At 43.9% G+C, this 14,037-nt stretch overlaps 2 protein-coding genes and 1 pseudogene across 2 annotated transcripts in view; 2 read left to right on the top strand and 1 right to left on the bottom strand.

Moving 5' to 3' along the window:
* Positions 1-6,009, top strand: part of LOC142189871 (uncharacterized) — a 70,807-nt gene extending 64,798 nt beyond the window's left edge. Inside the window, exon 7 of the mRNA XM_075262257.1 lies at positions 4,488-6,009. Within this exon, the coding sequence (XP_075118358.1) occupies positions 4,488-5,824 (1,337 nt within the window). The 3' untranslated portion in view covers positions 5,825-6,009. The remainder of the gene's footprint in view (positions 1-4,487) is intronic.
* The window catches only part of LOC142189633 (uncharacterized), a 637,493-nt pseudogene that overhangs the window by 141,002 nt on the left and 482,454 nt on the right, over positions 1-14,037 (top strand).
* LOC142190250 (uncharacterized) overlaps positions 1-14,037 on the bottom strand; it is a 185,421-nt gene that overhangs the window by 37,609 nt on the left and 133,775 nt on the right. The gene's annotated exons all lie outside the window — the stretch shown is intronic.

The following is a 14,037-nucleotide window of genomic DNA, read 5'->3' as shown; positions in this document are numbered from 1 at the left end:
GTTCTTTTCCCAGTGCCCCGCTGAGATCCGTGAGTGGGTGCTGGAACGGAACCCAGCCACAGTTGAGCAAGCTGCTTCTCTTGCAGATGAGGGCCTGACCATCAAGCTGCAGTGGAAGAGGTTGTTTGCAGAGGAGCGGAAAACTACCACAGTCCACCAGACACCCTTCAGCCAGCCACCCACCTTTCGTGCCCGGCCTCAGGATTACAATTCCCCCTCTACCCCTGCCCCAGCCTATCGGCCTCCAGCTATGAACAACCCTGTCCCTAGACAACGACCTGCTGGAAGAACTCTAGAGCGCAGATGTTTTGGGTGCGGGCGGCCTGGACATTTGCAAGCTAGCTGCCCTGCTAACATGGGGGCACAGGCCACAGTGGCATCCCGGCCTATTCACTACCTGGGAACCACCCCTAGGACAGAAAGTTTGGCCCCATTTCCAGATGACTCCATGAATGACCCATCTGTTCCACCTCCAGGGGTCTATGGGATTCAGCCTTCCGCCACGCATCCCGCAAACCTTCAGCAGAAGCACTTGCGGGAGGTCCTCCTGGATGGCCGAACAGTTGTTGGATTCCGGGACTCGGGAGCTTTCCTAACGGTAGCGGACCCCCGAGTGGTGCGACCCGAGGCCCTAGAGGAGGGCCCTGGCATTTCTATCAAGTTGGCAGGGGGTACTCGGAGACGTATTCCTAAAGCTAACGTGGAACTCGACTATGGTTATGGACCAAAACGATGCACAATTGGTGTGATGAGCGGGCTGCCGGCCGATGTTCTGTTAGGCAACGATGTTGGAAATCTACAGTGCCACTTTGTGGGAGCAGTGACCCGAAGCCAAGCTCAGGGAGAAGCCAACATGGATCCACCGGATTTTCTGCCAGATGCCAGCCCTTCAACCCTACAACTTTACCATTCAGTACCGCCGAGGGAACCAACACCAGAACGCAGATGGGTTATCCCGGCAGGAGGACATATGAGCTATAGAGACTGATGTGCATTCCCCAATTTACCTGTGTAGGCCAATTGTGTCATGCACATGTTTTGAGAGGGGGAGGGGTTGTCACGGGATGGTTAGAGTCTATACTATAGGCAATGTGTAATATATAGTTCATGTGGAATGTATTCTCTAACCTGTTGTATACATCAATGTGTAGTTGGCTGATTAGGGTCTAGTGTGTTAGCACATTGTATGCAAATACCTCTAACTAGTGAGGACAATGGGTGGAGATAATCTGATCGGTGTCTCCAAGAAGATGTTGGATGGTGCATTGTCCATAGTAGACAGGGAGTCTGCTCTCCTTGGTATAGGTGAGGGGGGAAGGATCTGTGACTCAGCCCTTCCCACCCACAGATATAGGTGTAACAGTCTTAGTATATAGTTGTAGCTGGAGTTAGTATGTGTTAGCCGGCCTGTGCACAGCTCTGCAGAGAGCCAGGATTTAGTTACAGGACCAAGGAACCAAAGCTATCATTGGATTGTGACTTCCGTGGACTTATTGTTATTATGGTTGATGTGACCGCCGCCGGCTACTAACTTTGTGGATTACAATAAATTGCTGTTGTCTCCCGACCTCTTGCGTCCGTGTTGATTCAAGATATCCTCCGGAGGAAGGACGTATACCTTTGCTCCGTGACAAACCGCTTCAAGTAACCATGAATGAGTTTCTTACAATGCTCTGCTGGAATTTTAAACCATTCTTCTTTGGCAAACTGCTCCAGGTCCCTGAGATGTGAAGGGTGCCTTCTCCATACTGCCATTTTGAGATCTCTCCCCCACAGGTGTTCTATGGGATTCAGGTCTGGACTCATTGCTGGCCACTTTAGAAGTCTCCAGTGCTTTCTCTCAAACCATTTTCTAGTGCTTTTTGAAGTGTGTTTTGGGTCATTGTCCTGCTTGAAGACCCATGACCTCTGAGAGAGACCCAGCTTTCTCACACTGGGCCCTACATTATGCTGCAAAATGTGTTGGTAGTCTTCAGACTTCAGTCTTCAGCAGTTCAGTGCCAGAGGCAGCAAAGCAACCCCAAAACCTCAGGGAACCTCTGCCATGTTTGACTGTAGGGACTGTGTTCTTTTCTTTGAAGGCCTCTTTTTTTTTCCTGTAAACTCTATGTTGATGCCTTTTCCCAAAAAAGCTCTACTTTTGTCTCATCTGACCAGAGAACATTCTTTCAAAACGTTTTTGGCTTTCTCAGGTAAGTTTTGGTAAACTCCAGCTTGGCTTTTTTATGTCTCTGGGTAAGAAGTGGGGTCTTCCTGAGTATCTTACCATACAGTCCCTTCTCATTCAGACGCTGACGGATAGTACGGGTTGACACTGTTGTACCCTCGGACTGCAGGGCAACTCGAACTTGTTTGGATGTTAGTCGAGGTTCTTTATCCACCATCCGCACAATCTTGCGTTGAAATCTCTTGTCAATTTTTCTTTTCTGTCCACATCTAGGGAGGTTAGCCACAGTGCCATGGGCTTTAAACTTCTTGATGACACTGCACACGGTAGACACAGGAACATTCAGGTCTTTGGAGATGGACTTGTAGCCTTGAGATTGCTCATGCTTCCTCACAATTTTCTTCTCAAGTCCTCAGACAGTTCTTTGGTCTTCTTTCTTTTCTCCATGATCAATGTGGTACACACAAGGACACAGGACAGAGGTTGAGTCAACTTTAATCCATTTCAACTGGCTGCAAGTGTGATTTAGTTATTGCCACCACCTGTTAGGTGCCTAAGGTAAGTAACAGGTGCTGTTAATTACACAAATTAGAGAAGCATCACATGATTTTTCAAACAGTGCCAATACTTTTGTCCACCCCCTTTTTTATGTTTGCTGTGGAATTATATCCAATTTGGCTTTTTGACAATTCTTTTTGTGGTTTTCCATTGAAGACAAATTAAATGAAGATAATAATACCAAAGAATTTATGATTACAATCATTTTCTGGAAGAACATGAGTATTATCTGACAGAATTTCAGGGGTGCCAATACTTTTGGCTAACACTGTATACAGCAGATTATTTCAGTTGGCAGATTCCACCTCAGAGCTCTATGGAAATAAATGGGAGGAGGAAAATCCCGCCTGGCCAGTAAAGAATCTGATGGAGATTCGGTAAAGCGGAAAATTCTTCTTCTGAATTCCTGAAGCAGCTTCTACAAATGTCACTGTGTAAACCTCACCTTAGACCCCAATTACACTATGGAATCCGGACTAGAAAATCTGGTCAGTACATCAGTCACATTTCCCCGCCTGAACTCTGTCCACACACCAGGACTCCCCATATCTTAGTGATCTATGACACTAGGAGTCCCTGCTTCCTTGTGACTTCACAGACCCTACTACATACTGTATGGGACAGCAGATCTGTGGTGAGTTCAGGCTGGGAAATCCAGCAGATGTGGTTTGGATTCTATTGTGTGTATGGGGTGTAATACAGTAAGATTTATGTCATCCTACAGTATTATTCCACATAAATGGCCATATTTAAGCAGCCATGGATTGTGTTCCTGTGGTTTGGGCTCTGAGACTTACTGTATTTCACTTTGGAATCTTATAAGAGACGTCCAGATAAGATGATCTATATCAGGACAGGACAACTAGTAATGTAGTCAGAGGCCTGGACTTAGCAGTACAAAATAAGGGCTTTGATGTTCGGTCCTAAATGTGGGTTCTGTTGGGATAAAATAAACTACTCTAGGTGCAGAAATTGTAATGAGATTGTGATGAATGTCCTTTATGTAACGTGAGCAAGGTGATCTACCAGGGACAGGCAGGGCCGCCATCAGAACAGTGCTGGTGCTGTCAGCAGCCCGGTCACCGCTCTAAGAGGAAAGGAAGTCGGTAGCTTTCACCAGAAATGAATCTTAAGTGATATATCTCTGTGTAAGTGCCACCACCTCTTTCTTTCTTTCTTTCTTTCTTTCTTTCTTTCTTTCTTTCTTTCTTTCTTTCTTTCTTTCTTTCTTTCTTTCTTTCTTTTTCTTTCTTTCTTTCTTTCTTTTTCTCTCTCTCTCTCTCTCTCTCTCTCACACTACCAGCACCTCTACAGTGACCTACAGCAGTGGTGGCGTCTCCTGCCCCGCTTCATTACTATTCAATATCACTGACCTACGTCTCAGCACAGTGAATACTAATGAAGTAGGCTGCGCTGCCGTCATTTGCTGCCTGTGCCGCTGACTTCTCTTCTTCTGACAGTCTGAAGAGTCTCAGGCAGCGGCAGCTCAATGGGGAATATACGTGTATGGTTATATTATTTAAAAATAGTAACATCCGTGTTCTTTTGTCAGGTGACTGTACCAGAATTACAGATTATAAAGCAGAGGATCATGGTATCACACAAGATCCATATGAAGAACATGTCATTACCCCAGATATACCCTCAGGCCTTCGGGAGAAAAATCTATCTTCTAATTCATCACAGTCTATTAAGTCAGGACACAGAAGGGGTGTTATACATCAGAGAATCCATACAGCAGAGAAGCCTTATTCTTGCCCAGAATGTGAGAAATATTTTACTTCTAAATGCAATCTTGTTAAGCATCAAAGAATACACACAGGGGATAAACCATTTTCATGTCCAAAATGTGGAAAATGTTTTTTTTGGAAATCAAAACTTGTTAGACATCAAAGAACTCACACAGGAGAGAAGCCATATTCATGCCCAGTATGTGAGAAATGCTTTACGGCTAAATCAAGCCTTGTTGATCATCAAAAGATTCACACAGGAGAGAAAGCATTTTCATGTTCAGAATGTGCAAAATGTTTTACAGCTAAATCAGATCTTCTTAAACATCAAAGAATTCACACAGGGAAGAAGCCATTTTCATGTTCAGAATGTGAGAAACGTTTTGTGACTAAATCAAAACTTGTTACACATCAAATAATTCACACAGGAGAAAAGCCAAATTCATGCCCAGAATGTGGGAAGTGGTTTTTCTGGAAATCAAAACTTGTTGAACATCAAAGAACTCACACAGGAGAGAAGCCATTTTCATGCCCAGAATGTGGGAAATGTTTTACTCAGAAATCAAGTCTTGTTGAACATCAAAAGATTCACACAGGGGAGAAGCCATTTTCATGTTCAGAATGTGGGAGATCTTTTACCCAGAAATCAAATCTTGTACAACATCAAAAAATTCACACAGGAGAGAAGCGACATTCATGTTCAGAATGTGGGAAATGTTTTGCTCAGAATAAAAGTCTTGTTGAACATCAGAGAACTCACACAGGGGTGAAGCCATATTCATGCCCAGAATGTGGGAAATGTTTTACAACTAAAAAAAGTCTCGTTGAGCATCAAAGGAATCACACTGGGGAGAAGCCATATTCATGCCCAGAATGTAGTAAATGTTTTATGGCTAAATCAGGTCTTGCTGACCATAAAAAGATTCACACAGGGGAGAAGCCATATTCATGCCAGGAATGTGAGAAATGTTTTAGTAAGAAATCAAAACTTGTTGAACATCAAAAATTTCACACAGGGGAAAAGCCATTTTCATGCTCAGAATGTGGGAAATGTTATATCTCTAAATCATATCTTGTTGTACATCAAAAAATTCACACAGGGGAGAAGCCATATGCGTGCCCGGAATGTGGGAAATGTTTTAACAGTAAATCACATCTTGTTGTACATCAAAAAATTCACACAGGGGAGAAGCCATTTTCATGCTCTGAATGTGGTAAATGTTTTAATAAGAAATCACATCTTGTTAGACATGAAAGAACTCACGCAGGGATGAAGCCAAATTCCTGTTCAGAATGTGAAAAATGTTTTACTTCTAAATCCAATCTCATTAAACATCAGAGAATTCACACAGGAGAGAAGCCATTTTAATATAGAAATAAAAAATATTTCTAAGAAACGTCATCTACAGATCTCAGACCTCACACAGAAATAAACAGTTTTACCTCCAATTCACCTCTTAAAACTTAGAGTTCAGCAAGTACAGGAACCATTATCTTATTTTCTTAAACTAATTTTATTGACGATTACAACAAGAATAAAAATTCATCATTTAGACTGGAACCACACTTGCATTTTTTATGACATTGTTTGATGCAGTTTTTGAGTGAAAACCTTTAGTATACCTTTATCCATGCATAATACTTTGCAGTCCATTATTTTCGGCAAGCCTGGGGATACAAGAAGTATTTTTGTGTCTATACAGTGAAACCCCTTTAGACCTATTACCCCTCATAAAGACTGATATTTTCAGTGATCAATTTACCTCCTTTTATTCTTTATGGAATTTGCAGACCACCCCCTTATCCAATCAAAGACCAATTTTATGGGAATCCCTTTGAAAATACCACACATTGGCTCAGAATTACTTAAAGTTAGTGCAAACTCATACAGGCAGTCTGATACTACACCAGATTTATCACAGTGACTGATGCAGGATGATAAATCTGCCCTATGTATATACTTTTTAGTCTACTTTTAAACCACCTTTATGTTGTCTTACTTTGAGTCAGACTCCATTTTGGTTCTTCCTGGTGCATTTAAGACAAGACCCCTTTTCGGTGTATCCATATATGTAACAAGTCAAACATTTTTAATTCAAGCTAATGTGCCAGGAGGAGCCAAAATGAACGACATTTCCACCAGTGTCTAATTGTAATCACAATCGTAAATCTGGGCCATTGTGGTACATATACTGTGAGACCAATATGGACGCAGCTCTGTACTGCACCGTATCACTGGATATCGGAGAGAAAAGGCTGCTCTTTGATTCTACTCATTACCAGTTATTTAATATAAGATAGCTTAATTGTAACACTTATTTGTTAGCAATCCCTTTAATTTAACCCTTTTGCTGCCAGAGGTTTTTGGATGTTTTGCACCTCTGGCTGCCAAGGAAATTTTCACAGTTGTGAGATGGAAAAATAAAACCTAAATTACAACATTCAAAAATTGTACTAACGCTCCCATACCTATATATTGTATTTTTTTGAAAGTTGACACCTGCAGCATTGTTGAGGGCACCGCTCTGTTGCATTTCGAAAAGGATTTGGTAGAGAGATAACACATGAGCAGGTCTGTCGCTCAGTGGTCTGATTGTCGAAAGAGACCCTTGGCTGAAAGACATCAAGGAAGCATTTTTAAACCAGGATGAAACCTCGTTTTGGCTCAGTCTTGATGAACCCACCATCCTCCAACTCACAAAATATGCCTTGTAAATTCCAGAGGAGAAAGGAGGGTTGTCAATTAGCAGGTTCATTTTGCACGGCCAATGTGACAGTTCGAAGTACCAGTAGCCTATCCCAGAGAGCCATAATTTGAAGTGTAAGCTTGGGCACTTGAGATGCCAGTTAGGTAATGTATGGAGGCCACCCAGGGCAGGAAATGCAGTAGATGAGAGATTAGCTCCTGTAGGAAAGTTAGCTCAGTAGCAGCAATGGTGCAGACCCATCAAATCAGAGACAGGGACACACTCTGCCTGTCACCTTCTCACACTCCCTACAGGGAAACTGTTTAGTGAAAAGTTTGGAAGTAGTATGAGGGTTGGAGGAGCCCCATACGACTTTGGACAAGGCTCTACAGAGAGTCATCAGGTATGAGGACAGAAGTAAGGACCGGGACCCCCTTGAACAAGTGTTAAGGAATAGCCAGATGATAATTCCCCAGAAGCTGCTGGTGAACCCTGGAGGGAGGGGCACAAGGGACAGTGAGCCCTAAACTGAAGCCCCCCGCTTGCCCTTCCTATTGCCAGACCCTATCCTAGGTAATAGGCGACAACCACGAAGACAATCCCTCCCTGAATACGTGAAACACAAAACGCAGACAAGACGTACAACAACAAAGGGAGGTCCGGTAGCCAGGGTTCGGTAACAAGAGAGCGATGCAGTGCCAAATCGGAGTCAAGAGAATAGTCAGTAGGAAAGCCAGAGGTCAAGGATTAGCATACAAGTAAATAACAGCAAGAGATACCAGAAAGCAAGGGCAATAACCGGCACCAGTGTGACTGTGAGCCAAGACTAAATAGGGGTGGAAGAACCCGCCCAGAACCTGATAGGAAGAAAAGCTGTCAATCACAGGCAAGACAAAATCAAACACTAAATGAACAGAGGTAACCTAGATAGAAGACGGGTGTGGTGCAAATCCAATTAAGGACTAGAGCCGTGTTCACACAGTGCAACTAAAATCTTTAAGCAGATTATCAAACTGCACACGCCTCCTGCGCCGCAGCATGCGAGCAGAGGCCCGAACAGGCAGAGATGTTACAACAAGTCATAAAATTACGGGAAAATGTCAACAAAGTTCACCAAACCAAGATATTTGTGAGTGATCTGCCAGCAGACAGCTAAAGAGCTTCAGAGTAGGTTTAGGTGTGTCAGCAGGAGGGAAATGATAAAGACTCCATTTTATTGAAGTTTAATTTGAAATGGCTTAATTGGCCAAAGTTAATTGTACATTTTTTTTCAAGTGTAATTGTATTAGAATTTATGGCGTACAGCTCCTGATCCGTGCACCATCTTGGACTTCTGCTTACACAAGGTAAGAAGTCATGTAAGAAGGAAGTAAAAAAGAAGGAGGAGGCTTGAACTACAATCAAGAAGGGGGCGAGGATGCAGGTCTAGGCCGATGACATGGGTGTGCACAGAGCACAGGGGGAACGCCCCCGGTGCTCCATGAACACTAATTTGCATAAGAAGAAACCGCCTTTTTCACAAAAACGTCATCAATATAATTCAAACAAAAGGTATGCCAACAATAGCATCTCTAAAAGCTACATGATGATAGGGTTACTTAAAATAGAAAAAAATCGCATGGAAAGACTCCCTTTAATAAAAAACAGTTTTCAAACACAAACATTGTATGATTTTTGCCTTACATGTAACTTTCTACTCCTCGTAGAGTTTGTCACTTTCTATCTATGATCCATGAGTCTATTTGGCAAGTTTCTTTTATGTGTGTTTTCTCTTGTTCTTTCTCCTCCAGCTATGCATATGTGGGGCAAATATCGTGTCTGCTGCTTTATAGCCATAGCCCACATACATTCCACTGGTGCGCAGAGAACCGGCGGTTACCCGTACCGTGAAGATTTGGTCAGAGGGAAGTGTCGAGTCTCTAAGGGACTGCTTTGATATAACTTTATGGGAAGTGTTTCAAGACTCATTTCCAGAGGACATTGAGGGACTCACACATTGCATAACGGACTACATTAATTTCTGTGTGGACAGCACGGTACCAACTAGGAAGGTGAGGTGTTTCTCCAATAACAAACCATGGATTAACTCTGAGATTAAAACTCTCCTCAAGCAAAAAAAAGAGAATTTTTAGGTCTGGGGACAAAGATGGCCTGGGGGCGGTTCAGAAACAGCTGAGACAATTGATCAGGGAAGGGAAAGCCAACTACAGACGGAAGATGGAGCTACAGATGGGGGAGGGTAGAATCTCTGAGGTGTGGGACAGCCTTAAGGCAATTTCAGGACACAAGGAAAAGACAGGGCGCCGAACAGTAGGGGACAGGAAGTGGCTTAACGAGCTTAATCTATTCTTCAATAGATTCGACTCCAAGCAAATGCTCCCTCCACCAGCATGTCAGCCAACCGCCCTCCCCTCACACACCAAGACCCAACCCCCACCGACCTGCGGTCAACTGCAATCTGACTATCTGATCCTGCAGGAGTCTCAGGTGTGTAAGGAAATGAAGAACATTAGAGCGAACAAAGCGGGGGGACCAGATGGTATAAGCGCAAGAGTTCTTAAAATGTGCAGTGACCAGCTGTGTGGTATTATAACGCACATGTACAATATGAGCCTGAAGCTGGGGGTAGTACCTCAACTGTGGAAAACATCTTGCGTGGTACCAGTCCCAAAGAAACCCAACCCGATGGGCTACAATGACTACCGACCTGTAGCACTGACATCCCACCTGATGAAGGTCCTAGAGAGACTGGTCCTGACACACCTACGCCCCCTAGTGAGCTCAGCTCTGGACCCCCTCCAGTTTGCCTACCGGCCAGGCATTGGGGTAGATGATGCCATCATCCACCTTCTTCATAGAGCTCTCTCTCACCTGGAGAAACCTGGGAACACTGTGAGAATAATGTTCTTTGATTTCTCCAGTGCGTTCAACACCATTCAGCCAGGGCTACTGAGGGAGAAGCTGAACCTTGGTGGTGTGGACCATCACCTGTCCAACTGGATCCTAGACTACCTGACAAACCGCCCTCAGTATGTGAGAGCCCAGGACTGTGTGTCTGACACTGTGATCTGTAGTACGGGGGCACCACAAGGTACAGTTCTTGCCCCATTCCTCTTCACACTGTACACTGCTGACTTCAGGCACAACTCATCCAGCTGTTACTTACAGAAGTACTCCGATGACTCTGCTATAGTCGGTCTTATCACTGATGGCGATGATAGGGAATACAGAGACTTAAACCGGGATTTTGTTGAATGGTGCCAGCAGAACCAGCTCAGGATTAATGCTGGGAAGACCAAGGAGATGGTGGTGGACTTTAGTAAACGGAGAGGTGCTCCGACCCCGGTGGAGATCCAAGGAACATGTATTGAGATAGTCAGGACCTATAAGTACCTGGGCGTGCTCCTCAATAATAAACTAGACTGGGCTGATCACCTGGAGGCGCTGCACAGAAAGGGCCACAGCAGACTCTACCTGCTCAGGAGGCTGAGGGCCTTCGGAGTCCGGGGGACACTTCTTAGGGCCTTCTTCAACTCTGTGGTTGCCTCAGCCATCTTTTTCGGTGTGGCCTGCTGGGGAAGCAGTATATCAACCAGGGACAGAAATAGACTTGACAGGCTGATCAGGAGGGCCAGCTCTGTCCTGGGGAGCCCCTTGGACCCAGTACAGGTGGTGGGTGACAGAAGGATACTGTCTGTGGTGACCTCCATGCGGGAGAACAAATCCCACCCCATGTATGGGACCCTGATGGGACTTGGCAGCACTGTAAGCGACCGTCTGCTTCACCCCAAGTGTGAGAAGGAGCGCTATCGCAGGTCCTTCCTTCCAACTGCGACCAGGCTGTATAATCTACATCAGACCAAACGAAGAGCACTCCGCACAGAGAACTAATGATTATGAGGATGACCATGAGGTCTTCCTCTTTTTCTTCTGTTTTTCCTTAGCTGCCATGGACTCCTAGTATATCTTCTCTTCTCAGCTTATCTGTGTCTACGTCTGTAACATATTACTCTGTATTATCCTGTATCTGTATTACTATGCTGCTGTAACACGCTGAAATTTCCCCAAGGTGGGACTATTAAAGGATTATCTTATCTTATCTTATAGCTAGTAGTTTAACAAAGTCAGATCGAGACTTTTTATCTGATGGAACAGCAACAGTGACCGGATCCAGAAATCTGAATTTCGACATAAAAAAAAATCTTACCAGAGATGGCAACCATACCATCAAGAGGAACCAGAAAACTGATAACTGCCAACCCCGTGATACGGAACTTTTCCTCCTCATCATTCATGAGGGCAGGCAGGCCACTACTAGACAACTAGTAATGTAGTCAGAGGCCTGAACTTAGAAATAAGGGCCTTCAGGTTCGGTCCTAAATGTGGGTTGTGTTGGGATAAGATAACAAAGACATACTGATAGGGAAAAAAATGTACATTGAGAGCACTATATGGGGCTCACAATCTACATTTAAATGTTTTTTTTATAAGAGTCAAAAATACGGCGGTTCGGCTCTTTTGATTTTTCCTCTATGGCGTTCATTGTATGGGTAAAATATTTTAATAAGTTTGTAGACACAGGGATAACGAATGTGTATCAGAGTATATAAGTACTATATGTGTTCTAGGAAAAGGGGCTAATTAAAATTTTTTATTTTAATATTAAAATTTTCTTTTTTCTTTTTAATTAGTAGACCCACCTATGGGTCTGATCACTAACGCAATGCATAGCGCAGCCTGTAATACAAATTAATGCCAGACAAGCCTTCAATAAGTTCCTGGGCTAATGAAAAAAGATCCGCCGGCCCCACATCACGCTGGCAATCTACAAGGAAATCTCCACAAAAATGGCACCTTGGTCAGCTTTGATCAAGGCACTGGACACCTTAATACAGCAAAGACCTAAGTGGCCAACATATTTAAGTACCCGACAATGGCGAATGTTTGGAAGGGATTAAAACAACCAAGTCGACAACTAGAATCCCTATAATACATTAAAAATACTCTAAAATAGTCCCACTAGAAAGCCTAAAATTATCCGGTCCTAAAGAAGTGTTGTTTTAACACATTGGTGGGCCCAATGCAAAGGTTTTATAAGTGGCCCTCCCATCACCACCATACCTGACCCGACCAAATTATAATGCCTTCTCAGTGGCCCTCACACAGAATAATGCCTCTGCACTGGTTTCACACATTAACTTCTCCCCCCCAGTGGCCCCTTTTCATTGGCCCCCACAGTATCATGTCCATCTTCTGCAGTCCCTAAACTATAATGTCCCCTTCTTATTTGCCCCCACACTTTCTTGTTCCCCTCCAGGTTGCCCCCTCCTCTCCTCATGATTCGTGCGGACACAGCACGGAAAACACACGGACCCTATTATAGTTCATGGGATCCGTGTGGTTTCATTGCTTACCGCTTTTTAATGCGTTCGGTATTTCGTTCGGAGGGGTCCCCAAGCGGACTTTCCGTAGTGGGAAAAAAATCTAAAGTGCCAAACCGCCGTTTTTTAACTGTTTTGCCTCTGATAAAAATTTTAATGAAAAGTAATCAAAACAATAGCAATTCCCCAAAATGTTATAACTAAAAAGTACACCTGGTCCCACAAAAAAAAACAAAAAAAAAACCCTTATGTATCCCCGTACATGGAAGTATAAAAAAGTTATGGGTGTCAAAATATGGCGACTTTTAGAAAAAAAAATTCTGGATTTTTGTTAAGAGGTAAATAAAACCATATAAATTTTGCATCCTCTGAACCATACCGAGACATAGTATACAGTTGACTTGTTATTTTGGCTGCACAGTGAACGCCGTAAAAACTAATCCCGTAAAAAAAAATGCACGAATGTAGTTTTCCTTCAAATCCACCCCATTCTGATTTTTTTTCCAGTTTCCCAGAACATTGTACAGAATAATTAATGGTGGCATCATCAAGAACAATTTGTCCCGCAAAGATTAAGACATCATATGTCTCTGAGAGCGGAAAAATAAAAAAGTTATGGCGTTTGGAAGGGAGGAGTCAAAAACGAAAATCAAAAAATTCCTCTGGCAGGAAGGGGTTAATGTGAGGCTGGGGAAGGCTCTTCGGTGTCTTTCAGTGCGTTCCAGTCCTGCTGTTCTGGTGTTTTCTTCCCCACAGCACTGTGATGTCCCATGTCAGTGAGCTCAGTGGCCATGTGCGGTGGGGATTTCCGCCAGAAGAAAACACTGGAGCAACAGAACCAGACCAAGAGGGGAGACCTCGGAGCACAAGGGACCGATGAGGAGGAGCCTTCTATTAAAAAAGTGCTTATCCTTGATAAGCCCTTTAATTGCCCCCTTATATTATAAGATAAAATAATCCTTTAATAGTCCCACCATGGGGATACTCAGCGTTACAGCAGCAGGATAATACAGTAATATATTACAAGACATAACACTTACAAGCCCATAGCAGATAGAAAAGATACTAGGAGTCATGGGAACTAAAAAGAAAAGAAATATTTCAGGATCATTTAGTTCTCTGTGCGGAGTGATCTTTGCTTGGTCTGATGTAGATTATACAGCCTGACCACGGTTGGGAGGCTCTTCGATACCGCTCCTTCTCACACTTGGGATGAAGCAGTTGGTCACTGACAGGACTGCCCAGTGCTGTCAAGGTCTCATACCTAGGATGGGAATTATCCTCCAGCATGGAGGTCACCACAGACAGTGTCCTTCTGTCATCCACCACCTGTACTGGGTCCAGGGGGCTCCCCAGGACAGAGCTTGCCCTTCTAACCAGCCTGTCAAGTCTATTTCTGTCCCTGGCTGCTATGCTACTCCCCCAGCAGGCCACTCAGAAGAAGATGGCTGAAGCAACTACAGAGTTGAAAAAGACCCTAAAAAGTGGCCCCTGAACTCCGAAGACCCTCAGCC

Source organism: Leptodactylus fuscus, chromosome 1, assembly GCF_031893055.1.
Source record: "Leptodactylus fuscus isolate aLepFus1 chromosome 1, aLepFus1.hap2, whole genome shotgun sequence".
NCBI lineage: Eukaryota > Metazoa > Chordata > Amphibia > Anura > Leptodactylidae > Leptodactylus > Leptodactylus fuscus.
This window is presented reverse-complemented; position numbering and strand designations above follow the sequence as displayed.